Source organism: Rhipicephalus microplus, chromosome 5 (genome assembly GCF_043290135.1).
Source record: "Rhipicephalus microplus isolate Deutch F79 chromosome 5, USDA_Rmic, whole genome shotgun sequence".
Classification (NCBI taxonomy): domain Eukaryota; kingdom Metazoa; phylum Arthropoda; class Arachnida; order Ixodida; family Ixodidae; genus Rhipicephalus; species Rhipicephalus microplus.
This window is the reverse complement of record NC_134704.1, coordinates 95,583,927-95,611,864: the sequence shown is the minus strand read 5'-3', so window position 1 is coordinate 95,611,864 and position 27,938 is coordinate 95,583,927. Positions and strand designations below refer to the sequence as shown.

General features: G+C 45.1%; 2 protein-coding genes across 2 annotated transcripts in view; one reads left to right on the top strand and one right to left on the bottom strand.

The window, feature by feature from the left end:
* LOC119174311 (sulfotransferase 1A1) overlaps nucleotides 1–27,938 on the top strand; it is a 58,686-nt gene that overhangs the window by 4,169 nt on the left and 26,579 nt on the right. The window lies entirely within an intron of this gene.
* On the bottom strand, nucleotides 1,521–21,234 carry LOC119174310 (protein SpAN). Its single transcript, XM_037425161.2, has 11 exons — nucleotides 20,776–21,234; nucleotides 19,610–19,675; nucleotides 16,263–16,428; nucleotides 15,025–15,151; nucleotides 13,029–13,095; nucleotides 7,368–7,565; nucleotides 6,462–6,591; nucleotides 5,237–5,356; nucleotides 4,732–4,838; nucleotides 3,042–3,163; nucleotides 1,521–2,464 (listed from the first exon to the last, which is right to left on the bottom strand). Exons 1-11 carry the CDS (start codon nucleotides 20,839–20,841, stop codon nucleotides 2,320–2,322), a joined length of 1,314 nt encoding a protein of 437 aa, XP_037281058.2. The 5' UTR covers nucleotides 20,842–21,234; the 3' UTR covers nucleotides 1,521–2,319.

Below are 27,938 nucleotides of genomic sequence, written 5' to 3'. Positions count from 1 at the left end.
AAGCGTTGCCCGAATTCACCAGGGCTGTCGTTGCCGCCGCCAACCTCTCTCGCTCCGGAACGCCTCTTCAAAACCTCACGAGCATCTTCCAGTTTATGGCCCTGATGGAGTTCAGGTTCAACACACCAGTAGCTTTGTCTTTTACCGAAAATAACCGAAGTTCCGCGAGTGACGTTTCCGAACTCACAGTGAGATGGCAAGGTGTCTCAGTGCAGGAAAGAATGGACCTTTGTAGCATCTGCGTGATCGCTGTCGTGAGAACGCTAAACAATGGCTCCGACAGCAACGAGACGCTGCCTAGACTTCAGAACCTCGAACTGCCACCACCTCAGTACCCCGACGACGAAAATCCAGCCGACCTAGAACAGGTCAACATAACGAACGTAGCGCCGTTCAAAGGCGTTGATCCAGCTGGGTGGAATGCCGTGTTGGATGACCTTATGCGACCAATTTTTCCCAGAGTCCAAGTGTTAAAGCGTCGGAAAGGGAACAACGATATTGACAAAGTGCTGGGGCGTCTAGCGGCTGACGCTTCTGTGGGTGCAACTTTCGTAATCCAACACACCGTCATAGAGTTATACGGTCAGTTGCTAAGTTACACGATGTATGATGTAATAAGAGACAGGCGAGAGTGTTTCGCAAATATGCTGAAGATCCCGTTCGTGGAGGAAGCATTCAGAGCGCAGGTGGTCAGTAGCCCTTTGATTGAGATGTACTTGCAGAATCTGTTCGCACGTGTGAGGGAGACACTAACGAGGCAAACGTTATCCAACCCTTCGTTCACCTCGAAAGACGACGCAAGCTCCGCGGTGATTTTTCTGAACAATGTCTCGCTAGAGTTGCCCGACGTCCCTGGAGTCATCGACCAGCCCCCGCCTAGAATGACTTTCTCTTTCTCCTGGAACCTGCTTCATGTACGGTCTTACAACTTCGAGATAGCCCGGCTGCGCACGGCGCGCAAGCTGCGTGAGACCCAGAGTGCTGTGTCGTCACCCCACGTGACACGAAGCGGTTCGAAGATCTTCGTGTACGCCGAAGCCTACGCGCACATCTTCTTCTGGAAGCGCGAATCGCACGTCATGGACTTGCCAGTCTTGGCAGCTCGCATGGCGAAAGAACTTTGGTCGATGCTCTTTGAACGAATGGATGCCCGTTCCAACGAGACGGCGCAGAACGCCACCACGGCATTCCGTGAATGCTTCAGGCGCGCTTATTTTCCCCATGCCGCGTCCGACGAGTACGACGGGTTGGCCGAGTGGGCAGCGGCGCTCGGAACCGTTGTCGAAGCTGCGGACCCTCTCAGGTGGAAGCGAGAGGTTCTTCTAGCAGCGAACGCGCCCATATCCGAAGGCCGGCTCTTTTATCTGGAGTGGGCAAGTGCCATGTGTGTCGTTACGCTGCCGCGAGGGTTCGGTACGTCAGGTGGCGTGAACGTTCCGCTGAGGCACACCGCCGATTTCGCTGCGCGCTTCAAGTGTCCTGAAGGCTCTCCCATGACTCAAAGAACTCATTGTCCCACGTAGGCGAGCAGAAGGCACTTTTCTGTTTATTTATACCGGAACATTGTGTTTGAAAAAGAAAAAAATGCGGGGCTGTATATGACGACGATGGCGTGCTTTTGGTTAGTATTGCCTGTTGCCCAACCGCCTTTTAAGTTATTGTTCGAAAAACTAAGAAATGCACACATTTTGGGCAAACTGTCTACCGTTTGGACTTCGCAGACATTGTTTTAGGTAGAACGTATGGGGTGTATTTCTCATAAGTAATGTAGCAATATTACACAAAACAATTTTAGACCTACTGTAGGATACAAAATGCCTCCGTAGATGGTGTGGCGCGGATCCTTGAGAAAAATGTAGCATAGTTTCAAGCTCTGTGCACGGCTAGCATTTCTAAAGGATTTATCTCTACTAAATGATGATGAAAGAAATCATTGGAATTGAAAGGAGTATCCGTTTATCTGCTGCATGATCTCCCGTGAATCTATGAATCGGATGTTAACGTTGACGACCAGGTCTGCACTGGTGACGTCTTAACACCCAGGTGCGCAACGATGAGGGCACTGCTGTGCGTCTTTTACGGGGAAATCAGAAGTGTTGAGCCGGGTGAAATCTAGTGATCGAAAGCTACAAAGCTACCTTGCACAGGTTCTCGTGTACAAGAGCCACCAATAATTGCTAGCATAAAATAACTAGTTGTTCTCCTATTACAGTTTTCACCGACGTAATCGAAATTTAAGGTCAATCTGCTCGTCGCCAGGGCTGTTTTGGCTCGGGTATGTGAGTAGCGTGGACTTTGCGCATCTTGCGGCGGTATTTGTTACTGCTGTCTTGTCTCAACGGGAACGAACTTGACTTCAGCTGAGAAACCGCGCTTGAATGTGGTGTATGGTCTGTACTCGATGACCACGTTCCGACCCACTGAAGTGACGACGTTGCCAGGCTTGATTTCGTCGCTGCAGAACCTGCAGACGTGCAAAATAATATTATTTAAAATGTTAACAAAAAAACTAAGAGATGTAGTTGGGTGATATCACTAGAACTTTACTCTGTTTCATACTTCAGATGAAATGCTCGAGAAGCTGTGCAAAAATTTCGGTCAGTAAAATGCGTAAGTGAGCACGTTCAGTGCACGAATTTCGTCGTTGTAAACACGGCGTCAGTGATCGGCTCCGCACTGCACGCTCTCGGAATTGATCGTGGAGGCCTCACTTTGAAAACTGAGACGCTAAGCAATTCAGAACAACCTTTTCAGAACTGCGTAAGTAACGGCGATTGTTTATTTCTAAATCGCGAAGCATCGTCATTTATTACTCCGTCTGAAAATGCAAACAAAAAAAATTACGGGTAGGGAAACTATTGGTGTGCACTAGAGGTGTGTGAATATTCGAACATTCTAAGTTGAATAACGGAGATTTCGAGATCTTGCGCCGATTGCCCCGTGAACACAAGCAAAGCTACATATTGGTTCCGAAACAAGTTCTAGGAATGTTGTTTCATTTTGTTTTCACAAATTAGCGTGCCGTGTGCCCATATACTCACGTTTGTCCGAGGTAGAGTGACTGCAGTCGGATTTCGAAACGATCGTAGATGCACAACTTGCGGACTCGGCTGTACAGGTCGAAGGCCCGGAACGTCAATTGAACCTTGTTGTTTGGTGGAGCCTGCGAATGTATAAGGTCGTGGTGACTGTGCTTCTCACAGCCATTTTCACAGTTGTTTAGCCCATGTTACACGCGGAAAAGCATGACATGTTCATGCTTTATGACTTCAATAAACATTATCAACCCTACATGTGATTTCGCGATGAAAAACCACATGTCATTATAGGCTCGCTTGGCCATCGACTCACAGTGAGCCTACGATTTCAGCCCTTATTAGGCACGTTTTGCAAACATAAGTGAGTTCACCGGCCTAATACTGTGTTTGAGATTACTTCTAGTGAAAGATCAATTTGCTTTAACATTGTTCAACTACGCAGTTCAACATATTTCCTCGTTTTGCGTCATAGATAGAGATGATATGACACAAAGCTTAACTTTCATGCCTTACGTGCTAAGAGTAACTTTTTATGACAGAGAGACACGCTGTTCTGAGGGGCACACAAGAAATTTACACCATGACCTCGGCTCCTTCAAATGCGCCTAAATAGAATGGTTTTTTGCATTTAATGTCTATTAAAATGTGTACGCCCTGCCCGGGGTCGATTCCCCGTCGTCAAGGCTAGGAGCGCGACAGCTTGGCCGCTAAGTTACAACGGACGATGCCTTCTAGTCAGCACTTCCACGACGCACTTTCTTTTACTTGAGCCCATATTGCATTGCAAAGAACGGCAATGCCGAAAGGACCCTCCCTTCCCCTCCCCCACCTAAAAACAATAGAAGTCGACGGAAGTCAACAAGATTCTGTCCAGTCGACTGCCTATCTATCTAGACTGCATAACGCACCTTTTCATTATCCAAACAGCGAGTATATAGTTCCGCTGAAGCCAACATTTTCACAATAGTTTCTGTCTTTTTCGAGGCAGCAACTGCCTTGAAGTAGACAAGAGCAGTTGTTGAAAATTCGGTTCCTGTGAGACCCGTTATTAAAGGATTTTTCCACTTTTGATGCCGTCATGATGCCACACATCCATATGAAATGTCATCTCATGAAGCGTCTACACTCTAAGGCACCTAAAGTACGGCGATTCAAAATCTAGTGCGCTGAATACTCAGATTAGGTTTTTCGAACACCCTAGTATTGAATTTTTTTTTCTTAAGTGTTCTTGCGGTTTGAAGCCACGAGGATGTATTTAAATAAATGTCGTGGCAACAGAATTCCCATGCAACGCTTATTCGATCATTCCAGTGACTATAGGCGGCATAACGGTAGGTCAAAAATGGCGGACGAGACGGTGCTCAGGTGCGCGTATCAGGCAGCAAAGCTGGTCAGACTCTCAAGTTTCGCTGCAGACCACACTTTCTCTCGCTAAATAGACGCATAGATGTTGGAATGAAAATGAATTATCGCTTATGAATACCGCGAGACCAAACTGCGTCGCAGATTTATCAGCATGTGCCAGGTTCGGAGGAAAGCCGCGTGGCGCCGCCTGCGTCGCTAGAATGACCGAATGGAGAGCGTACATGACCGGCGGTCGTGAAGGCTCGCTAGCAACGCTATTTTCAATATTATTTAGCTCGCGATTCAGTTCAGCGCCACTGTGAGAGCGACATTCGGGTTGTTAACTTACTTGTATCCACCATACGCAGACGCCATCCTGTGGTCTCTGGCTTTTGGGGTAACCGGGAGAGCTAATCGTTTTCTCGCGAATCACACGGCCACCGCAGTTGGGTCGAGCTGCGAGGAAATCGACGCGACCACTTGATTAGCTTCTCCCTCTGTGCCTCCCACGTTGGATAACTTATTGTTTGATTGGCAGTGTATTCAACTGTTTAATGATTATTTAAGTATTTATTATTTTGTTCATTCAATTGTGCTATTGCTGCGTATAATGTGACTGTAGAAACACGAGAGTCACCGTTTTTCGCATCGCGGTGACAACAAGAAGGCACATGAGCTGAGACAAAATGCTTGCTGAGCCTTCAAAAAATTGCCTCAGGAGAAGCTTTCAGGCAACCTTACGGAAGTCAAAGCTTATCTTCATTTGTGAAATTCATTATTATTATTATTATTATTATTATTATTATTATTATTATTATTATTATTATTATTATTATTATTCAACTTGTACTCACAGTAGTAAGAACGACGCAACCTCTCGCATCGCTCTCCCTCGGTGTTGGGCGGGCAGACGCACTTGCAGGTGTGATCGACGAACCCTTCGTTGGCACACACGGGTCTGCTCGTGCATGCGGCTACAACGACATTAAATAAGAAGGCCGTCAGGGGAATAAGCAATAGCCACTCAAAATAAGCATGACGTGTCGCAGGCATGCACGAACAACGTGCGCCTATTAGATCTTCCTGTTGTCGAACAATGAGAACCCACCACAACGGTCAAGTGGTTTCGACGCTCGACTGCTGACCTGAAGGCCGTGGCGGCCGCATTTTAGATGGTGCCGAAAGTGCTTGAGGCTTGTGTACTTCGATTTAGCCGCACGTTAAACACCTGATATCCAGAGCCTACAGCGTCCCTCGCAATCATGACGTGGTCTTGGGACGTTAAACAGCAACAATGATTAAATATGAGTCAGTGAGAAGGGACGTTTGCGCGTTATTTGCAATTCCGACGACGCTCTCGATGGGTGTACACCTCAATCTATGTCTTGTGTGTTGCGCGCAACGTTAACTTAGTGTAGGTCTCACTCTGGGGCGCGGTGTCTTGCGGCGGTTTCGGACTCTGACGTGGAAAGCCTAGGAGCATGCGCCACCTATTAGGCATGCTTCAAAATGGCAGCGTTGAAAGGTGCACTTGTTTAAACGAAGAAGCACGCTCCCTCGGGGCGCTTGTGGCATCTCGATTCCAAATGATCATGCGTCTTGGCTGAAATGCACGTCATCAAGATGATGCAATCACCCTGAGGAAGCGTGCTTCCTCCGTTAAACAGCGCACCTTTCAACTCTAGTCACTCGTAAAAAGCAGGCCAGCATGTCTAATGGGCCGCGCGTGCTCCTGGGCACAACATGTCAGTGTATGCAACGGCCGCAAGGTGTCGCGCCCCACACCAAGGCTACCTGCTCACGCGCTATACACGTATACGTGGACGCGGCTATACGCACTAATAAATATTATATGATCTTTGAGTTATCGAATGATGAGTGAAGAGCATCATAGCTTGCCCACCCACTCTGTGCCACTGATGGCGCACGTTAGCAAGAGCAGTATTTTTGCCACAGAGCCCTCAAATCAGCGATCAGTACCATATAGACTACAAGACTTACGGGCATTCTGTGGAATCCTTGCGTTCGCGCGAGATACAGGTCTGCAAGTGACTGTGCCACCGCTGGTTGTTCGCTTACCATCGCACCGGTAGAGGAAGTTCGCCTTGCGTCGGTCGCGGAACGTCAGTCCGTTCTGCCTGCGGATCAGCGGCGCAAGCAGCGGGTTCACTGGACTCAGCGTTTTCATTTCCGGCGATGCTGCGAACGCCTGCACCGCGGTAGTTGGGTTTTGGCACTAAGTCATGCTTACTGTCGAATTCCACATCTCTAGCCACAAACTGCCCTAACCTCGAAACGCGCCACGATGCCCAGCAATTAGTGCCGTTGAACAAGTGCCTACATTGCGAAAGCAACAATGGTTTCGTTAGTAACGCGGTCACATTCACTAACTGCACTGCGACGAAAGAAAAACGCGATACTTTTGGTGTGAACTTGTACTGGGACACAAACAACTCGTCTCTGCCACGTTACAGGCTCCGTCGTCGATAAATGTTAGACCTGGGAAGCTGCGGTGAATAATTTACAGTACATTCAGGACACGCTAAGAAAAGTGCAGGTAAAAGGGCATGAACATCCGAGTCTCTCTTCAAGTTACTTTGACGTACTGAGTCGGCTGAATTGCACCCCTCCTTTCCAGAAGATTTATGCGCCTCACTTTGAATTGCACTAACCTCGGGATCGCCAATAATGTTATGTGATGACGTGATGAAATGGCAGCGCAATATTCTGCATTTGATTACAGCGTGAGGACCTCACAATATGTCGTCACGAAGAACGCCATGTTGGATTTTCTTTTTGTGATAGTTTTTTTTGCGTCCTCCTCATCAAACCGAATTCACCTGATTTTTCGACTCTTGGCACTCAGCAGGCTTTCGCCTTTTAAGTATTCCGAAACGGTTACATAGGTCAAATACTCATAGAGGCTCTATTGTAACATGTGCATTGGTTTTAGCGTTATTCGTGTGTTTTTAGAAAGGGTGTTACCGTTGGCGAGTAGTGCATGACTGAGGTGTAGTCGTATCGTGCTCCGTACTCCCGCTTGGTCTGGTCCGGGTCGAACTGACTACGCCGTCCTTCCACAATGTTAGGGTAGTTGACCACCACGTAGCGGTTGCGGTCGGCGCGCGACTGCTCGTGCACGAACCCGATGGCATGCCCGATCTCGTGCACCACTGTCCCCAGCTGTCAACAAAGTGCAGTAAAAGAAAACAATGTACTTGGTGTAAATGCGTAACTCGCATTATTCCTCGTTCGTTTTTATACCACAAATAGAACCCGCTTAATCATTACCCTTTCAGTCCCCACGTGGGAGCTGCCCGCAACACAGTGATCTGTGTTTTGGAGGACCAAAAAAAAGTTTATCCAATCCAATCATTGCCCTTTCTGGTTAAGTAGAGTGCAGGTAGCTTTACGCTAGACTTTATGGTTCTTCGCTCCTGTCGTACCCATTATATGCATCCTACTTAGCAATGTAAATGGTATGTTATGGTATGCAAAAACTTTACTCAAGTCCGTCGGGGTGTGAACTAGCACGTAGCGGGCCGCTCCCGCATCGGGGCAGATAGGCCCAACCCCTCCGCCACGTCGTGGGCCCATTTGACTGCCCATAGCTGCGTCCTTAAATCCGTACTGTGTAGCGCAGCATCCCACTTTGACGATGTAACGTATTCAACCCGTAACGCAGGGCACCGCCAGAGCATATGATTTAGGCTGGCAAAGTCTGGGCAAAGCGCGCAAGTGTGTGACGTCTGAATTTCAAGGTAAATTTTGTGCAAGAGTACGGGACTGGCATATGCCCCGACCTGCAGGAGTCTAAGCGTCAATGCCTGAGGCCTATTCAGTTTACTGTGCCGTGGCGGATACTTTCGCCTTCTCTGATAAAAGTTTTTGCAAAGTTCATTGTATCGTTGGGGGATCTTCTATGTCCAGAACGTCGTCGGTGGTTGGACAAAATCAGCATGTCACACAAGCATAATTATGTTAGTGTGGAGGTTGAGTTTTTCTCTATCTACGCGACAGACATTCCGTGTGCAAATTTGTTCGGTTCGTTCAAGGACTAGCTCGCGCTGGCGCCTTGTACAACACGCAGTGTCCATACGATGCGTGCCATTCAAGAAAGCTGTTCCTTGGTTTTGGAGACAAAACGCGCCATATGTGCCAATGCTTATACTCTAATAAATACACCATGTAGTCACTACAAAACTGCGCGAAAAATCGACAAGAAACAGAGAAGGCACACACACAAGCGCAGACTAACAACTGACAGTTATTGAAAGAAACACTTATATACCTAAAGAAAAACTATGACGTGAAAGATTAGAAGTTGGCAGTGAGATAATCAATCTCTAGTTGGTGCAAAGTCACCGAAGGCCTCGCAACACACGTGTCGCCATACTTGTGTATATAAAAAGCCTCCGCAACTTCTCTCGCTGTCCTATCCCTGTGCCGTGACAACACCCTTGTTTCGTGAAATAAAGGGGAACACTTGCAATCCCTGCAATGTAGGCACAGATTCGACGAAGGGTGGGCCTTCAGCGATGTCCTGTGATCCATTAATCGGTTGTTCAAACATCTTCCAGTTTGCCCAATATAGCACCTACCACATGATAAGGGGATAAGATACACCGCACCAATTCCACACTCTACAAACGTTTCCCGGTGTTTGACCACACAAACATACCACTTTTTTTCTTTTCCTTCAGCTTTCCTATCCACCATTGCGCACACTCGGCCCAACTTATTCCTGGACGAAAAAACGACATTAACACCAAATCTATGTCCCACCTTTTTCATGCGGTGGGAGAAGGCATGAAGATAAGGAATGCACGTGTAAGGCAACCGTTTATCTATGCCCGCTCTGTCATTACCTTCCCGTTTTAGTTTCTTCAACAATCTTTCACTTAGAAGACCCAGCCTTCCTTCTGGGAAGTTCGATAACCTAAGCCTAGTAAGCTGGTCATGAAAAGCCTCCGACATCTGATGCGGGCACGATTTGCACAAAGCAGATTCGAGACACGAAGTGGCGACACCATTCTTGACCAGCTTTGAGTTACAGGAATGAAAATCAAGAATGGGCTTAATCGACCTCGGCGAATACCGCCAGCACGTGTGCTCCTGCCCAATCCTAATTTTCAAATCAAGAAACTGAATGCAGCCATCTTTCGGGACCTCAAAGGTAAATTTCAAACCCCGTCCTTTCTCATTAAACATTTTCAGCACATTGACCCTGGACCTGACACAGTTGTCCATTTCAACAAACACTAGATAATCATCAACGTATCTCATTGTCTTAAGCGCTAAACTTTCTAAGCCTCCCTCAAGGTCTCGATCTATCCTCCCCAAGTATACCTCACTCAGTTTAGGGGCAACACGGGAACCTATGCACACACCCGATTTCTGCCTATACACACCACCTTTCCATTCTACCAAAGTCGAGCGAAGATACATCGACAACAGTTCCAAGAAGGACGCAACAGAAACTCCGCACTCATTTTGGAACTGTAGGGCGTCGTTGTGGTCCTGTATGCAGTCTCTCACACTTTTCATCAAGGTTTCATGCTCCAACGAGTAAAAAAGGTCCTCTACATCTATGCTAAACACTGACATAGGACCGGGGGGTACCGTCCTCAGGAACTGAACGACTTCCTCGGAATTCTTCACCCGAAAAGGATCCTGCACCTTTAGAGATGATAGGTGCTTTTGCAGAAATGCTGATACCAAACATTGCCAAGTTCCGCGTTCTGAAACAACTACCCTAAAGGGATGGCCCTCCTTGTGTGTTTTGACGGTGAAGAAAAGGTTCAGCAAATTGCCTTTCGCACCTCGCACCGCCGCAGCCAACCCTTCAAGCCTCAGTTGTTCCAGTAAGGCGACGGCCTTTTTCTTCACCTCCTTTGGTTTTTCTTCAACCTGCTTGAGGTTCTTGTGAACAGCTTGCATGCCCTTCTCAGAAAAAGTCCTCTCATACATGAGGACGAAACTCCCTTCCTTGTCAGCAACTAATGGCCTGATGCTGCTTGAACCCATGTAATCCACCAAGGAACTGTCAGTTGTTAGTCTGCGCTTGTGTGTGTGCCTTCTCTGTTTCTTGTCGATTTTTCGCGCAGTTTTGTAGTGATGATTTACCAACTCGCCCAGCGTTCAGTACACCATGTAGGGTGCAATGTTGGCACACGGCGAAGAACAACAGACGCTCAAAACTTCAGGAGTCCTCCACTTTATGGCGTACCTTATAATCACGTCATGGTTTCATCACGTAAAACACCAGATAATGTTATTTTACAATTCCATGTGCTTAAATAAATGATCAGTAACAGTGTTCAGGAATAACATGTACTGTAACATCCATGGTTACAAATAACATTACTACCATTGATGATGTTTAAACCCTACTTTTCCCAACTTGCTGCCTCTTGAGACACTGAGGTAAGACCACGTTTACTTGACATTACTATAGAAGTGATACGAAAGAAGCAATATGTATGAAGAACACTAACTTAGTAAAGCTATTAGGAATAACTGTCACTAAACATAAAATAAGGTAGCACGAACCACAAATAAAATATCTATATTCTGTCAAAATATGCCACTGGGTTCACGCTTTATTTACTCGCGCTTTGTTTCATTATTCACGCTTTTTATTTATTCGCGTGTTCACGATTTATTTATTCTTTACTTGTGTATTCAAATGTAACCCCGTATTACTTGTAGGCGTCAAAAAAGAGAAGTTAGAGCAAGTACATGGTCATTACATCATATTTACCACACATTTGCATTTAAAACAATTTCATTATTTAAAGTTTCTAACAAAAAATATTTTGCGAATAGATTCATCCTGGTAGCAATTTTCTTATTTTTAAAACATGGTCAGTTCTAGGTGAATAGTAATAAGGTTCCTTAAGGTATTTTTCTTTGTTAATTGCTGTTAGGCCGTTATGTATCTAAAAAAGAACTTCAATCGCAGTTTTTGCCCACTCGAAGAAAGCAGCTCTCACCAAAATTCACTTTTCATTGGAGCGCAGCTCTCTCCTCTCTCACTGTTCTAGGACGAACCAGGCCACGTGATTTTTAATTTTCTCATATTCATCAACGTGACGTACGCAGAATCTCATACGGCACTTGCATAGCCTACTATGGCTCGAAGAGATGTTAAATAAACTGTACTATTAAAGTTCACTTCCGAAGTTTTTAAATCACGTTGGATAAAATTTATCGCCCTTCCTGCTTTGCAAGCCACATCGCCTACGTGGGCATGCGCATGCGCAGTTCGACGAAAAAACTACAGCAATGTATTTATATTTGACTGCTCTTGCACTCACTCGTTGTTTAAAGTATACTCTGTCGCCATTGGTTCCTGCTTCCTCGTCAAAGGAATGTGGGCACACTTTTTATTATTTCTGTTCATTTTCCACATGGAGCACCAATTCTGAACATATTACCAATCAATTTGCAGTTTGGGTAAGGTCAATGGCACTATTTGTTTGTCTATATACAAAGAACCATCTGCAAACAATCTAATGTGTGGTGAAGCACCTACTGAAATATAGATAATATAAATTAAATAGAAAAGTGTCCCCAAAACAGAATCTTGTGGAACTCCCCATGTCACATCAATGTACTCAGGTCTTTTGCCGTTTTAAAGGATGCGTCTTAGGCACATCCTCTGGGAATGTGAGGTTATATGCGAATGAAATGCGGTCTCCCCAGGTGAAGCTGCGGCGCGGCGGATGGCTGCGTTGCGAATCTAGAACATTAATGATCGACTGTGGGCGGCCATCCAGTGATCCCGTGAGGCAGCAACGAGACAGGATATGGTCCTCCTCGGGGGCTGCCCAAGCCTAGGCCACGAATTTGCCGGAGTCTCTAAAAAAGTTTTTACCACCACTACTGATTGTGGCAAATTCTGCCGAGCAAGTTAATCTCAGGCCCGAATAATATTAATACATGACACCATCTCCCACTAAACCGAACCATGTGGAGATTCAAAACCACGGGCGCTAACGCTTACACTGGTGGCGGCGTTGACGCTGGCGCTCATCGCGGAAGAGAAACATGGGAAAGTGCAAAAGCACGCAGTCATAGACCGCTGTTTTCTGCTGTAACATTCCAATAGCCGCTAATGGGCAATGACAGACAGAATACGCCGATTGGACACAGAGACCCGCGGTTTGCTTCTAGATGACGCACGTGCGGCTAATTTTAATTGTTTCGCAACTCACAGGAGAAATTCCCCACCGGCACTGCTTTGGAAGTCAAGATCCAATGCCTATAACATGGTGTGGCCAGTGCACGGTTGTGCAGTGGGAGCAGTTGGTTTTTGCAATAAAAGAACTCGTTAGAGGATGCTGCCTGCCTCGACGTTGTGAGGTGAGAGATGGGGAAGCTTAGGAGAGGACAGAGAGGTGCAGGGGACGCGCAGGTGCAGTAAAGATGGTCATCCCGAACACCGCATTGAACCTCGCTCTCAGATGCTTTCGTGGCTAAAAAGGGCTGAATAAACTCCAATGTAAGGCTTCCGAATAAACTAAAGCAATAGAAAAATGAGGCGAGAGAAATGAGCTGAGAGGGGAAAAAAACTGCATTCATGTATGTCTCAAGGTGTTATCTTGCGTCGCCATCAGCAACAATGCATTCGCGTCCACTCACCGTCTCACAGTTATAACCAATGGAAATGGGCTGAAGGGAGCCGATGTGCCCAAACCGGGACCAGCAGCTGCAAAAAAAATTAATAGTAAGGAAGAGACCGCGTATTGCTGCGCTCATCACGCTTTGAAGGTGATAATGAAGTTTCTCTCAATATATCACTCGCGCTAGCTCTATGACATCAGATTCAGTTTTCTACCGACGGAAGCCTGCAGTTGTCCACCTCGTTGGATCAGTGAGTAAGGGGGTCGGCTGCTGCATGGAAGGTCGTGGGTTCGATGCCAGCCGCGGCGGTCGCATTTCGATGAAAGCGATAGTATAGAGGGCCTTGTACTGTGCGATGTGAGTGAATGTTAAAGAACACTAGAGGGTCAAAATGTCTGGAGCCCTACACTATGGCGTACCTGATAATGATATTGTGGCTTCGGGATGTGAAACCTCGGACATAAAAGAAATATTTGCCTGGAGTTGACGCTTAGGATATTGATTTCCCTAAACTTGTTCCTTACATCATCAATCATACTTGTCGATTTTGGTAAATAATAATTGTAAACTAAGTGGTAGGATACACAAGCGACGATTAGCTATGGGCATGCAGGCATGAAGAGGGACATATAACTTATTGTGTTTAGAAATATGGGATTGGGCCTGCAAACTGAATTAGTAAAGACATCTAGAGCATAGTCAGTAAAACTTCAGCAATCTCTTAATCAATGCTCACTGCGGTTAGATAAATGCATGCAAAGCCTACATTTTTAGTAGCAACTGAACAGTGGCAGGGCCACAGATTGCTCTAGTGATTTTTGCTACAAACTTTGGGATAAGAATGTTTTTTTTTGTTCCCCGCGCACAAGCCCTTTATCATCAAATACAACCACAATTCTTGTAGGCAATACCACAACTAGGGTTTTCAACGTTTCTCACTATTTTTTGCGCGTTATGAGCAAAATAAAATTACGTTAATGTAAAGAAAACACGTGTACCATCTCACCCTCGTCGCTACAAGATAAATTAATAGGAAGTGAAGGTATCATGCAACGACGAAACTTCATTGTCAAATGAGTCCACTTTATGGTGAGCATTCTAGCTGTTTGGCCGCTCACAAAAGCACGAATATCACTCTCTCTTCGTCACGGGAACGTGAAGGTCACTTACTGCGCCTTCGAACCATGGCAAAGAAATGAGCTTGGCAACGTTCAACTTTGCTACTCTCTGAGCCGTAAAGTTATCAAGGAAAGCCATATGCATAATGCATGTCGCTCTTGTTGCATTCATTTGTAAAACAACAGCGAGAAAAAATATTTATGTTAAACGGTTGCCAAACACTCAGCAAAAAGCTCAGTGCCTGCTAACATGTTGGGTATAGCACAAAAATAGGAGGCATGTCTGGGCACACTTCTCAGCCCCGCGAGAATAGAAAGAAGTTCATCGACGTGCGCTTTTAATAAGTATGGACGACTTACTAAGTTTGCCTGTGGTGGGCTAACCGTATAGTGAGCAATGTTACAGACATTATACCTCCTGATGTTGATTTCAGAACTCGGCAATAAGATGAAAATTGTGCGTGTAATCTTTCAAGTGCTACGACACCCTCGTCTTGTTGCTCAATGTCAACATTACGTTCGTTACGCAATATTTCGGAACAATGTCGTCGTTTGACTATATACAATACGCTTAAAATTAAATTTAGTTGTGCATCCAAATCAGAGTACTTGGTAATTCACTAATGCCTGGCCCCGTTGTCAAACACGCACAAAATATCTTAGGCTAGAGCCTTTAAAGTACTTTTTTTCAGTTCCTATCATCAGCAGACGCGAATTAAATTTCTTATGCATCACTGGGGTCAAAGACAAGCAGCACCACACACTTACAAACCAAAAGCTTCGCGAATTGAGGCGTTTGCTTTTTTTTTTGTTATCAGTGCTATCATTAAAAAAACAAAGACGAATGTGATAAATACCCGTATTGTCTCTATACTGCACAGCAGTCATGAACGTACCCTGCTCCCCTGATGAAAAGGATGAAGTCTGTCGTTGTGTCGTCCTTCTCAAGTTCGCGAAACATGAGGCACGAGTTGTTCATCCAATGTGCGACACCCTGCCGGATGAGGTCCGCTTCATTGGCGGCTGCGTAGAAACGACGTTGAAATTTCGATTAAGGCAATAGAAAACCGGTAACTTAAGGATGAAAGAAGATGTCGCATTTATCAATCCCGCAAAATCTAATTTGCTATTCGGAGATTCTTCGGCACACTCCGGTACGTTGACGGTCTATCACAAATGTTGGCCTACAGAAGTGACATTCTTACCTTTGCTGCAGTGTCGTAAACTTTCCGAAGGGGAGTGAGGAAAAGAGTACAACTATAGTTTACGGATGTTGGTTTGTGCGTTCGTATCTGTGTGCGTGCATATATGTACACAGTTGAAAATTTTGGCGGGGGAGGGAAAAAGCTTGACACTACAGCTCCTTCTCTTGGCTATGCCACTTCTTTCCTGACATTCGCAAGCCACAGTGCTGCTCTCTTAGAAAGTACGGAATGCTTGTTGGGTTTCAGTCAACCAACTACAAAGCTTCCAAAAACAGACTGCCCGCCACGGTGGTCAAGGGGTTATGGGGTTAGATGGCTGACTTAAGGGTCGCGGGTTCGATTCTGGCTGCCGCGGTCACATTTTTGGTGGAGGCGGGAAGGCTTAAGAGCCGCGAACTTCTATTCAGGCAGACGTTAAAGAATACCAGGTGCCCGACATTTTCGGAGCACTCCATACTACGGCATCTCTAATAATCGTATCGTGGTTTTGGGACATAAAGCACCAGCAATTGCTATCATTGTTATCAGAACAGAAAAGCCGGCGTACATGCGCAAGATGTTTGTTGTTCAAAAGTCATGGAAGCAGCCGGACTTGTCCTATAACATGTGCAGTGTAACACGGGTAATGTTTGAATTTGTACTTCTAACTCAATTGATACTTTCCGTCTCGAATATGTGTATGCATTTGGTGGCAAGAGCTGAAATGTGCCACGTTCTCAGTTGTTTTACTGAGGTAGTGAAAATCGGGAAACATGGAGACCGAAAATGACACAGGGAACTGAAATGCGCGAAAACGTGAGCATCTTCGTTACGCTTATGAGCTGGAAGGCAGACAGGTTCCAGTAAACCGGGAAGCGTGTACCAGGTTTCTCTCAATCACCACTATTTCATTGGTTTTCCATTTTTGAGGCATCGTCTATAATACTCACAGCTCTCGCTTATTTTGTACGGAACGATTCCCCCGGGCCACGTTATGTTTCTCGAAGGCACCAGGGCGTACATGTCCAACAGGTCCCGCTCGGTCATCAGCATGTCGCCCTGGAACATCGCCTGGCCACCATCCAGCTTAGGAACCTCGTACAGCATCTGCTGGTACTGAGCACGACAACAGAAAAAGTCAACGTCGGTGCAACAGTTGTTGTAGTAACCAAACTGAAAGACCTGTGAAGACACTGTTATTAGGTGCCAATTTCCAATGTAGATTGTGTTTTGATCTTAATAGCCGCAAGGATTCTCGAAGAACTTCATGCAGAAAAATTGTTGTGCGTTACCGCAAAAGGCTGCTTTTTTCCCCCTTCAAGTATGAAACCCTTTTCGTACAGGCTGACATTAGCTTACGCTAAGATCTTCATGCATGGCTGCGTGTCCGACGTCTATCTTCTTAATATGTGCGCAACCTTAGTATCCCGCTTTTTTAAACTAATGTATGATTGATGACAAATTAGACTTTTTTGTCGGTAGATCGATCTGGCTTCTTAGCTCGGTATATATAAGAATAAAGTTCTCCTGGAACGTGTCAAAAAGTTACAACACTAATTATAGGCTGTACTGCACTCTTAAAACAGGTTACTTATAAAAGTATAGCAAAATAATTATTGACTATTGAAACTTTCTGCAGTGCTTCGACTCAAATATGTTTACGCCAAGACTCTACATCTAGTTCTCAAGATTTTGGTTTAAAATATCCCATAAACACTTGATTCATGCCCCTCATTGATTACAATTAGTTTACTGTCATGTACGTCTCATTTCTTACCTCGTCGAGCAGATGGTACGCCGGAGAGAGGAACAGCGGTTCTGCTAAAGGCTATACTATACTGAGGTTACCTTGGTTCCATCAAAGCTGGATAACTTACATAATACAATTTTCTCAGTCAGAAGTTTGGGGGGGGGGGGGGGAGTCGACACGCTTAGGCACAGTTTTACCCAAATTTAATTAAGGTCCCCATTATCCACGAAGTTTGTAGATCGGAGCGTTTTGCAGTAGGGAAACCAAAATGTTCTTTGTGGTAGTTATATATGAAAAATGCAATTTAACATAAGCAATATAGCATATGCGTCCCCCAGCTTTTGATATTCTCACGCGCCACTGTTCACGTCACTGCATGTATTCTATGGTGAAATCAGCTAACTCGCGTGAAACGATTCAATGCCCAATGTGACTGTGCACGGCAGCCGTTTATTCAGGCATGCTGTCAAGTATCGTAATAGAGAACTAAGATAGAGTCTAACGGTTTACATTGTATTTTGTACTGCAGTTGTTTGAAACGCCCAGGGCAGCTAATTCAGCAGCCGTGAAAAGATTTGTAATTGTAAGAAATAAAATGTGAGAGCTTTGCCCTCTATTGGCTACATACACTTTAGCGCAAATTGTACAGTTGATAGCTTCTCTGTGTCTAACAGATGGTGAAAATATTTGGTTACTTTTCGTGCACGGCAGTTCATGGGTTTTTACGCTGGAATAATTATATTGTCGCGGTATAATATAATAACGGGTCAATATCATGTTAACGCGATAGCGTCGAAGAGCTCGTTTCGTAGAAATTTCGGCGTTGGTGTTGGTGGCTGTGAGCTAAAAACCATCATCGTTGCGTGACCAATAAATCGAAAATAATACAAATAAAATTATAAAAATTCTGGTTCTGGGAGGGGTTGAACCCGGGCCGCCCGCATGACAAGCGGGTGTTCAACCACACAGCCTTGTCTCTGCTTGTGAATACAGTGAACATTACTTTAATGCTCTACAAACACACGCGTCACAGTACAACATAAAACATGCTTCGCAATACATAATTCGCAATACCACATGGAATATTGCCATAATAAAGCATGGTACATTGCCATTGGGCATGAGAACATGAGATTAGCATAATGACTTCATATTTTGAAGCCAGATACCCACTGCGAAAAGCACACATGCTGCTACACCCTTAAGGCCACATGGTAGGCGCATATCAAGTTTGCAAAGATTTCCTACACGAGGTGTTTGATGTTAGCACCAGTAAAATGAAAGCATATGCACGGAGTGAATTATGATGAGTGGGACAAAGCGTCTGAGCGTTCGTCCGTTCGTTCGTGCGTCCGTGTATACATCCACGCGCCCTTCCGTCCATGCGTCCGTCAGTGCAACCGTTCGTGCGTCCATTCACCCGTCCGTCTTTTCGCACCTCCGGATTCCACCGACGAGCACGAGCCGCAGCGGCCTTCCGCAACCAGCGCTCCTCGTCGTCTATGATGTGCCAAGCAGCACGATCCGGCAAGCGTACTCGTGTACGGTGACGATCCAGGTGAATGAGAGATAACGGGCGCGCCGGCGAAGCCCAGCGCAACCCGCGCAGCATCCAATCAGAGAGCGGCTGCACCGCCAACGCCATCTAGCGTACCTTCCATTAAGAACCATACTGTACGCATGTCGATCAAGGGCCTTTACGCACATGTTTACGCATGTGTATGGGACAGCGCTCTCTCGGAGACGAGACGAGAAATGGAATGCGTAGAGCGCCAACTAGCATATCGTCAACCAACTGTAGTTTGCATGCATCTCTGTGGGACTACGGGGTATCGACGCCGCTTGACAACCAGTCAGATCTCGCCATAAGAAGTTTCGCCCCTGAAATATCGCTATCACGTGAAACTCCTAAAGGCGAACCTTAAGGGTCCCCAAAATTTTTACGTGCAGGGTATTTAAGTACAGTTTACGTACTCACTCGTTCACTACGCCCATTTCGGTTGAATACCTCATCCGGCCTACCCGTCATGGTGGTGCAGAGCTTGAGGTGGTCAATTACTGATCCGCAGGTCACGCTACCGAATGTGAGACCGCATTTTCGATGTGGGTGACAGTACTTGAGGTCAACGTATTGATATTTAGGTGCATGTTAAAGAACCCCTGGGCGACTAAATTTTCGGAACCATCCACTACGGCGTCTCGCATAGCCATATAGTGGTTCACGACGCATTACCACAACTTAATTATATGTTATCCAACTTACAGCATTGCGTGAAACAGGCACAGCCGGCTTGAAGTAGCCGCACACATCCTTGTCATTTTCGTGAGGACATCGAGAAAGACATACAACTAATTGTACAAGTGTATGATGGCAGTGGCTTTGAATATCATAGCATGTTTCTTGCGCGTCACTGCTATCTGAGTGTATTGATCACCTATAGAACGTTTTTTATGTAATCTCTTTAGTCTTGTTAGGTATAATTTCCTGATAACACTTCTTAACACTTAACACTTCGTTTGTACATACAGAAAGGTTTAGTCACTTACCATTTCGGATTTCTCTCTTATGTCTTGGTTCACCTCTGGCTGCTCAGGAACGAGATGCTCAATTGACTATATCGGAATAAAATTTAAACCACATTAGGAAGAGCCAAAAATTAAAAGGTTGTGAGCAGGGCAGGATATTTATTTGAATGGTAAGGACAATTAAGGGGTTATTGACCTAATTAGAAATCGCTTGTCAGTACCAAAAATAAAAAAAAATGAACAGTTGCTTAGCGACGCGATTGTGGTTGTGAGCACACAGTTCAATACAACATCGACAGCGCACAACCACCAATGTCAGGACAACTTAAAGCGGTACCATAATTTTCTTGAATTATCTACTTGCACAGAGAGGAGTTAATTAGTGAGGTAACTGGGGAGGGGGGATACTGCACTCTTTTTTTACATGTCTGTATATATGCACGCACATAAAAGCACACGCATGAACATCATAAAGAAATAACAGGAATCCCCCTCCCTGGCTTTCTTTCGCGAGATATAAACTGACGGTTCGCGAACGCAACAATCATTCTCGCCTGGACTTGGGGAAGTCGCCCATAACGATTGCTTAGAGAAGTACTTTGAGCGTTCATTCCCGTGATTGAGATTATCGAAACCAAGGACCAAGCAACCATTGTTACTTGACACAAAGTTCTTGTTTGTCTACTACAAAATATCAGTGTCACATTCTGCTGTAAGCGCTCTTTCTGAATTAAGCATTTGAGCGGGAATAAAAAAGCCTAGTATGCCGCATCCACCCGGTCCATTTCCGCTCAAATGTAAGCCCCTCAAGACAGCGGCGAAAGTTACGCCTCGCGATTTCGCAAAAACAAGTCCTGTGATAGGTGAGCTTTCTTGAAGATATAGTTCAATAGAATTTGATTACCCTGCCATACGCGCCTCACTCAAAAAAAAAGAGAGAGAAAAAAACCAAAGTTAAATCTGTCTTTGACATGAATGATGCATTTTTATTGTTGTCGTTGTTGCTCATTTGTTTTCTGTCCGACGTGCGCTTATGAATTCAAGATTAAATGTACTTTAATTAGCGACATTGTGAGCTCTGCCTGCAGGTCTATTGCTCACGAGCTTTAATTCATGAAGTACGAAGTTGCACTTCAACAACTAAACATGCTCCGAAATACACACGTGACATCCATTCATTTTCTCACCTCTTCATACTGTGCACAGGCCAGTCCAAGCAGCGCGAACAAAAGCATCGTCGTTCTCGGTATCATTGCGCCTCTTCTTTTCGAGGAGTCCCCAGAACGGAAAAGATGAAGTCTTCGAGAGGTAGCACTAACTGCCTGCGGGGAAAATCCCTTTGTGAAGATTGTATATCCGTGTAACAATACCGCTGATTTGGAGCCGTGAGTCCTTGAGATTTGTCATGTAGTAGAACTCTATAAACTTTGGGCTAAGAACCTTCCTTTGCGGAGCAAGTTTGCCGCCTGCTAACACCCGTGTGAACGTCCCGGTGGCTCGAGACTGTGATCTGCACATGTACAGCAGATGTCCCCGGTAGAGCAGTGCCTAGCTTATGCGAGTTTCCACCAGGAAGCATCGGAAGTCAAAGCGGACGCAACTACGAACATACGACGGCAGAACATGGGGCACGAAAGGCGTATTACTGCTGCCGCTTGGCGTATTGAAAGGAAAAATGATAAAACTGCGGCACACCTTAGCCACTCGGCGGGGCATCCTGCGGAAAGCACCGTACGTTGAAGCGGTGGGTGGCAGAGCGGAACTGGAGGCGGAAGCCGGGTGTCGGGGCATTGGCGCAAAAGACCAATCCCCAGTGGCTGGCTACCTTGGTCGCTGTACACAGGTTACGGAATTTCGACTGCTTGTAAGTTGGACGAGCCTTTCTCTTAAAACTGATTCAAATGTTATGTGCTTACCGTTGGTGTACAATTGGCGTACTCAAAACACGACACAAACGAGCCTGGATGTTCCAACGCCTCCCCACCCCCTTCTTTTCTTGCCCTCGAAATGTTTCAGTTTTGCATCTGTAAACACACACGCACACGCACACGCACACACACACACACACACACACACACACACACGCACGCACGCAATAGATGGTTTAATACCCACTTGGATTCTAAGTTATCCCCCCCCCCCAAAAAAAAAATCTTCTGGCTATGACCATGCGTGTCGGCAGCCTTCGGGCTTGAGGAAGCCAAACTTGCGTTGCATCGCACCAAGCGCGGAGGGAGCGCTGTTGGAACTTCGGGTACAGTTGCTTGAGGGGGGGGGGGGGTGCCTTTTTTGCAAATCCCGGCCAACACCCATGGCAATGCCCTGCTGCCTACTCAGTTTCAACGAGCCTCACTGTACGCTACGTTTAATACCTATCGTGACCGTCGATATTGAGCCTCGACTTAGTCGCATTCTTTAACGAGAAAGTGTAATTCATTCATCGGCAGCCACATTAAGGCAGATTTTCGACTTCTGTTTTTATTTCTGGTTGTTTGAGTTTTTTAGCTTGTAGCTTTACCCTGTATATCTTCATTCCTGGTTTTTCGTAGTCAAGTGCGCACCTTCGGGCCACATTTCAAGTTGTGTCATTCTTGCGCATTCATTGCCTCATGTTAGTTCGCCTCGTTTTTTCACGCCAATGCCTCCTGTCGCGTTCAGCTCTGCTGTCTTTTGTTGCTTCGCATCAAATGTCTTGTGCTCATGCGCATATTGTGCCTAAGCTGCAGTGATGCTTGTCGATAAATATTCACACTCGTTAGGAAAGCTTTGAACTGTCTGTCTCATCTTTCTTATCCCATCAATCGCGCTTTATTTCACTAAGTTGATCACCTTGAACGGGATCGTAATATTTCAAAACGCTCCTGACGTTTTAGTGAATGATATAGCTAGCAAGCTCGTGGTCAGACACTCTTCTTTACTCTGCAGGTTGCCAACTGGTGCAGTATAAGAATTGAACTAAATGAGGGTGTTCCATGTAGATGCTGCAACTGCGTCCTATAAGATGTGCGCAGTGAACCACAGACGTTTACAGACCATGCGAACGCGTGGCCAATTAAGAGCCTCTTCACGACATTTTCGCTACTTAAGTTGTGACCGACATCAGCGTCGCGTTCAAGACTCATCTACCGCTCTTTCTCTCTTAATTGATTAACTGACTATTTTTCTACTGGGGGCAAATATTTTTATTTTAATGCATCGCGCCCCTCAAGAGCCGTGGTTACGTACCTCTATCACGAGAATAGTTTATCAACACAACTCTTATAATTTGCAACCTTTCTTGCGAAGTAATACTAAATTGTGGCACACCATTCAAAGGACAACACCTTAGCTTCAATTCTGCTGTCAAAGTAGAAGAATGACACTCATAACAAAGATAAGTGCTTCGCGTGAAAACAATGAACTAACAGTATCCAGCATGGCAGGAGAAAATTAATATATCTGTTAATAACAAAGAGGAGCCCTTTGCCGCCAAGTTCTGTGGTCGATGGTAGGTGGCGCACCACTTGGTGGCATGTACAGGCAGACCGCCTGTTTCTTACCAGTGTAACATTCTACTGAGTTGTTCATTAACTCCAACAGACTGCCATCAGAGCATTCAACAAAGAGTCAGTACCAAAGTTGAGCACATCAACCCAAACTTGAAGTAAGCTTTCGCTTTCCCGGAGCGTCTCCGGATTGAATTTTTTAAGACAAAAGTGTTTCATGCCAGTGTCTACCACATCTCCGCTGACGAATTTCTGTCGTGGATATTATGTGGTAAAATAGGTACTAACAAATCACAAAGGTAAAAGAAACGAAAAGTAAACATCCTGTCGCAGGGCGTCGAATGAGCGACATCTCAATCCGCAGCTCTCGGCGCTAACCACTTGTTGTCAAGAATACTAAAGGCGCATACGTTGTCAAGAATACTAAAGGCAGCTGTTTGTATAGGGATTCATTGGCAAATAGTTTTCCCTCGGAGTCTTAAATTACAGTGACGCTTGCCGCAAACCTACGTCATGAGTTGGTTGCTCTACGACGGATCATGTTTACATAGATGCGACGCGGGTGGACAACACAAATTCACGGTTTCCTGTTGTACCGTCTGTCATTCATTTCACGTAGCCTCCAATCAAATCTTCGAACCGTGCCCCTCCCTGGAAGTTCGCAACGAGCGGAGCTGACAGCCGTACTCCCGCATTCACTCATGTTGCTGTTCTACATAAACGTGCTACTCCTCGAACGTTCGCAGAAAGCACAGCTTACCCTATATTTGCTAACGATCCCGTGCCAACGCAACACCTAGACTCAAATGACATGAACAAACATCTAGTAACGAGTGTTTCTTTTTCATCCATCCACCCATAGATGGATGGATAGATGGATGAAAAAAATGGATTGAGGTCCAACAGGTAGCGCTAGTGTTCCATTCCGAAGTGGGACGCTTCGGCATATAGGGTTTCCCTTAGCTAATTTTGCGGCCGCATCGCGGGCCCGTTGGACTGACCATAACTGTCCCTCTAATTTCGAACTGCGTAAAGCTGCGTCCCACTGTTCTTTAGGGTTTTTCTTTGACCCTGAGTAACGCAGAGCAACGCCTGGGCGCACGAGTGAGATCTATATTGTCGTGGCATTTGCTGTATCTAGTAGAAAACTCACGACTACAAGCCAAGACACCCAGGTCCGAGCCACCAAACTCGCTGACGAGGTGACGACCAGGCATGGCCTGACAGCCCTCGCCACTTAGGAAACCGTCAGCTGCCTTAATAAAGTTGTTCACTACTACTACTCCAAATAAATCTTGTTACTTAAAAGTGGGTTTCCTTAGGTTCTTGTTTGTCAGAGCCTTAGCGTAATGACATTAGCTCTGTGTTTTAAATGCTTATAGATTCTTTCACTCTCACAAATGCCGCAAAGACGAAGTGGACGCGCAGCTCTTGTTCACCCTAGAGCACCCTAAGGTGCACTCTAGGTGACGCTCTTGGTGACGCTTGGTGATGCACCCTAGAGGACGCTAGAGGATTCTAGACGTAGACAGAAGGCGCAAAATCAAGAACGCGTGCCATGTACGAGCTCCGCTGTAAAAGAACGCCCCTAATCATATGGCTAGAAACATTTGCATAATTTTGATTTATGATGATGTAGTTCCTTACAAAAATGCTTATAGCGATTTAGTTGAGGCTAAATTGACTTTTTTCCATAGAATACATTGCATTTAAATTAAGGGCCTATTGACTTTTTCTATTGAGTTACAGAAGAATATTGGCCACCGTGTTTTTATTTAATATGATTTTTGCGAATGAGTTTGTGTCTTATGAGCGCGTCAAATGGGATTAGTGACCAGTTAGAGACCGAGTGTCAATTGAAAGAATTTAAGGGAGTGTATATTGACTTTTTTCTATAAGATGTACTGTGTTTAAATTAAGCGCCTATTGACATTTTCTGTTGGGTTTTACAAGGATATTAGTCACCGTGTTTCTATTGAATATCATTTTTTGCGGAAGAAATGGAGCGTCTTTTGAGCGAATCAAAATGAATTTTGACCAGCTAGTGACCTTCTGTACCGAGTGTCAACTGAAACAATATAGGGGAATGTATGTTGAACCCCTATTGTGTTCGTCAAAATAATCTGATATGCAAGCATGTCATGCACTTATCCAAAATTCGCGCTAACATTTCTTGAAAATTTCCCAGTTGAATATTCTGTTTCAAAAGTGGTACCGAATTAACTACTATTAGTTCGTTCTTTAAGCAGTTGCTAGCAACAAAATAAGGCTGATCATTGAAAACTCGCCCGAGCGACAATTTCTTGTCGCGTGCGTTATTTCAATTAGAAACACGTTCAGTCCCTCAAACAAAATATAAACTGGGCGATAATCACAAATTGGGACACGGGTACACAATTCACATGAATAATACCCCACACGCACGTAAACAGTGATGCACGGTATTCTATAAATTGTACAATTCAAGAAGCAAAAGAAAGATCTGTTAGCATCTATGTTTATTTTTACCAAAACGACAATAGAGACGACTAAAATAATTTAGTTGGAGGAACGCCTGTTTCCGAATAACTAGGATGAGGCCTACCTGTAAGAAATGCAAGAAAGAGAGAAGTTCTTCTTATAAAAATAAAGTATCTATTAGAGAACGGCTTATTATAGTAAACCCAAATAATTACGCAGTTGAATATTCCGAGAACATCTATAGGCACAATACTTTTTCAGTTTTTATAACTTACGAATAGAATGTATGAAGCACTGAAAATGACAAACTTACCTTCAAAAATATTCAACTGAGGCACGTGGTTTGCAGATCCAGCAAATACAGTCAATGTTGATCACAAATCAAGGTGACGGTGTCTATTTGTGTAGTTTGCAAAAAGGAAGGTGCGCTGGAGTCTCCTTGCATGTAAGCGAGGTGTCCATTTTTGCGCTGGAAGGTTGCGATGTTGGGTCTGATGAACAGCCGTGCCGCCGGCACAAATGTCCATGTACCGTAACAATTGCATCACATGTGGCGGAGTAGCTTCTTCACTTTTGAGCAGATAGTCTGCGTAAATCACGGCACTGCACTTTCCCCGAAAGTAGGCCAAGAAAGATCAAGTGACAAGCACGAGCCGCGCGTGTGACTCCAGTGAGCGACTGTGAAGAAAGAAGTGCGATATGGAGGGATGCACAACAGCCGCAAAGCGGCCATCTCAAACTTACACTTCACACGGGTGTAACTGGCAGCTAATAGCGTGAAGCTTGTTTGAGAACAAAGTTTCAATGTTTTAAAACACAATGTTGAACACCCTACAAATTATTTTTTTCTCGTTCTATTTTCTTTATTGCAACCAAAAAAGGGCTCAGGCGCCTTTCCACCCATTCAGTGGTCTCCAACTCCTCATGGTTCCTCCACGTTAGTGTCTGCACGTGCAATGACCGCCACTCTCAACTTACTAAAAAAAGAAAGAAAGGGGAAAAATGGCCCCGTATTTGCATGGTACACTGGAACACGCAAGACTATCGTCGAAAGACGATAGTCTTGCGTCTGGAGAGAGTGAACAAAACTTTTATTTGATGTTCCGCGCAAGAAAATCGGTGAATGGTATTCTGGAGGCGCTGCATTTGAGTGCCTCGAGCGTGCAGCGGAGGCGAACGAGCGCATCAAGTCACGTCGCACGTGAGACATGAGCAATATTGCGCAGTTATTTTGGAAAACCAAGCCCGCGGCGTGCGTGCCTGTCTCAAGGCGTTGAGGTGTAGTACGCAAGGCGACGGGTAGGCGCCACCACCGTGTCGTCTTAGCAAAGGGTTGGAAACACTTGCCTTTTCGTGGAAGCATTGCATTGCCAGCGCAGCGTGATAAGCGCTATGGTCCTTAGAATTACTTATGTATGCCTTTTCTAGTAAAGAGACTCACATACAGAATATTGACGTGTTGTTCCTCATATATGCGCAATAATTGCTTTTTAATTGACAATCGCACAAGTACGAACGCTAAACTTTAAGCAATATTGGTGGGCGCTGCGGATGGGGTCGGCCGTTTGGGGTATCATTTGGTGCCGTTTAAGGTATCACTTATGGCGGACAAAGAGACAAATGTGCAGACAGAGACACACAGACAAGCATACAGACAAGCATACATACATACATACATACATACATACATACATACATACATACATACATACATACATACATACATACATACATACATACATACATACATACATGCATACACACACACACATACATACATACATACATACATACATACATACATACATACATACATACATACATACATACATACATACATACATACATACATGCATGCATACACACATACATACATACACACATACATACATACATACATACATACATACATACATACATACATACATACATACATACATACATACATACATACATACAGACAGACAGACAGACAGACAGACAGACAGACAGACAGACAGACAGACAGACAGACCAAAACTATTGCTTCGAAGGTCTGAAAGAAAGACTATCGTCTTCAAAACTAGTCAGACCGGCAAGATTTCGAACAATGGAGGGTGCATTCCACACACCCCACTCCTCTCCCCACACAAGTCGACAGGCTGAGGGGGAAAAGGCCCGACGTTTGAAAGACGCGGCGAATCTGCAATCACTTCGCGTAGAACTGCTACCACGATATGTCCTATCCACATGCTTACCATACTTTTAATGAATAAATAATAATAATAATATATTATTATATCAATTATAAGAATAGTAAATGAACTGCCTCTCAGTGCACAGAATCTGCATTGCAATAAAAAACAACGAATGAACGATATTTTTGCTAATCTCAGAAGGCAAATTTTTTTTTTGCGTCAATGAAG

What these genes read in the sequence shown, in the direction of transcription:
- LOC119174310 (XM_037425161.2), bottom strand. Translation starts at nt 20,841, where the DNA reads ATGATACCGAGAACGACGATGCTTTTGTTCGCGCTGCTTGGACTGGCC. An exon ending in TTGGTTATAACTGTGAGACG is followed by an intron (nt 7,566 to 13,028) that starts GTGAGTGGACGC and finishes CTTTGTTGACAG; the next exon opens with CTGGGGACAGTGGTGCACGA. An exon ending in CTTCCTCTACCGGTGCGATG is followed by an intron (nt 5,357 to 6,461) that starts GTAAGCGAACAA and finishes ATGTCGTTGTAG; the next exon opens with CCGCATGCACGAGCAGACCC.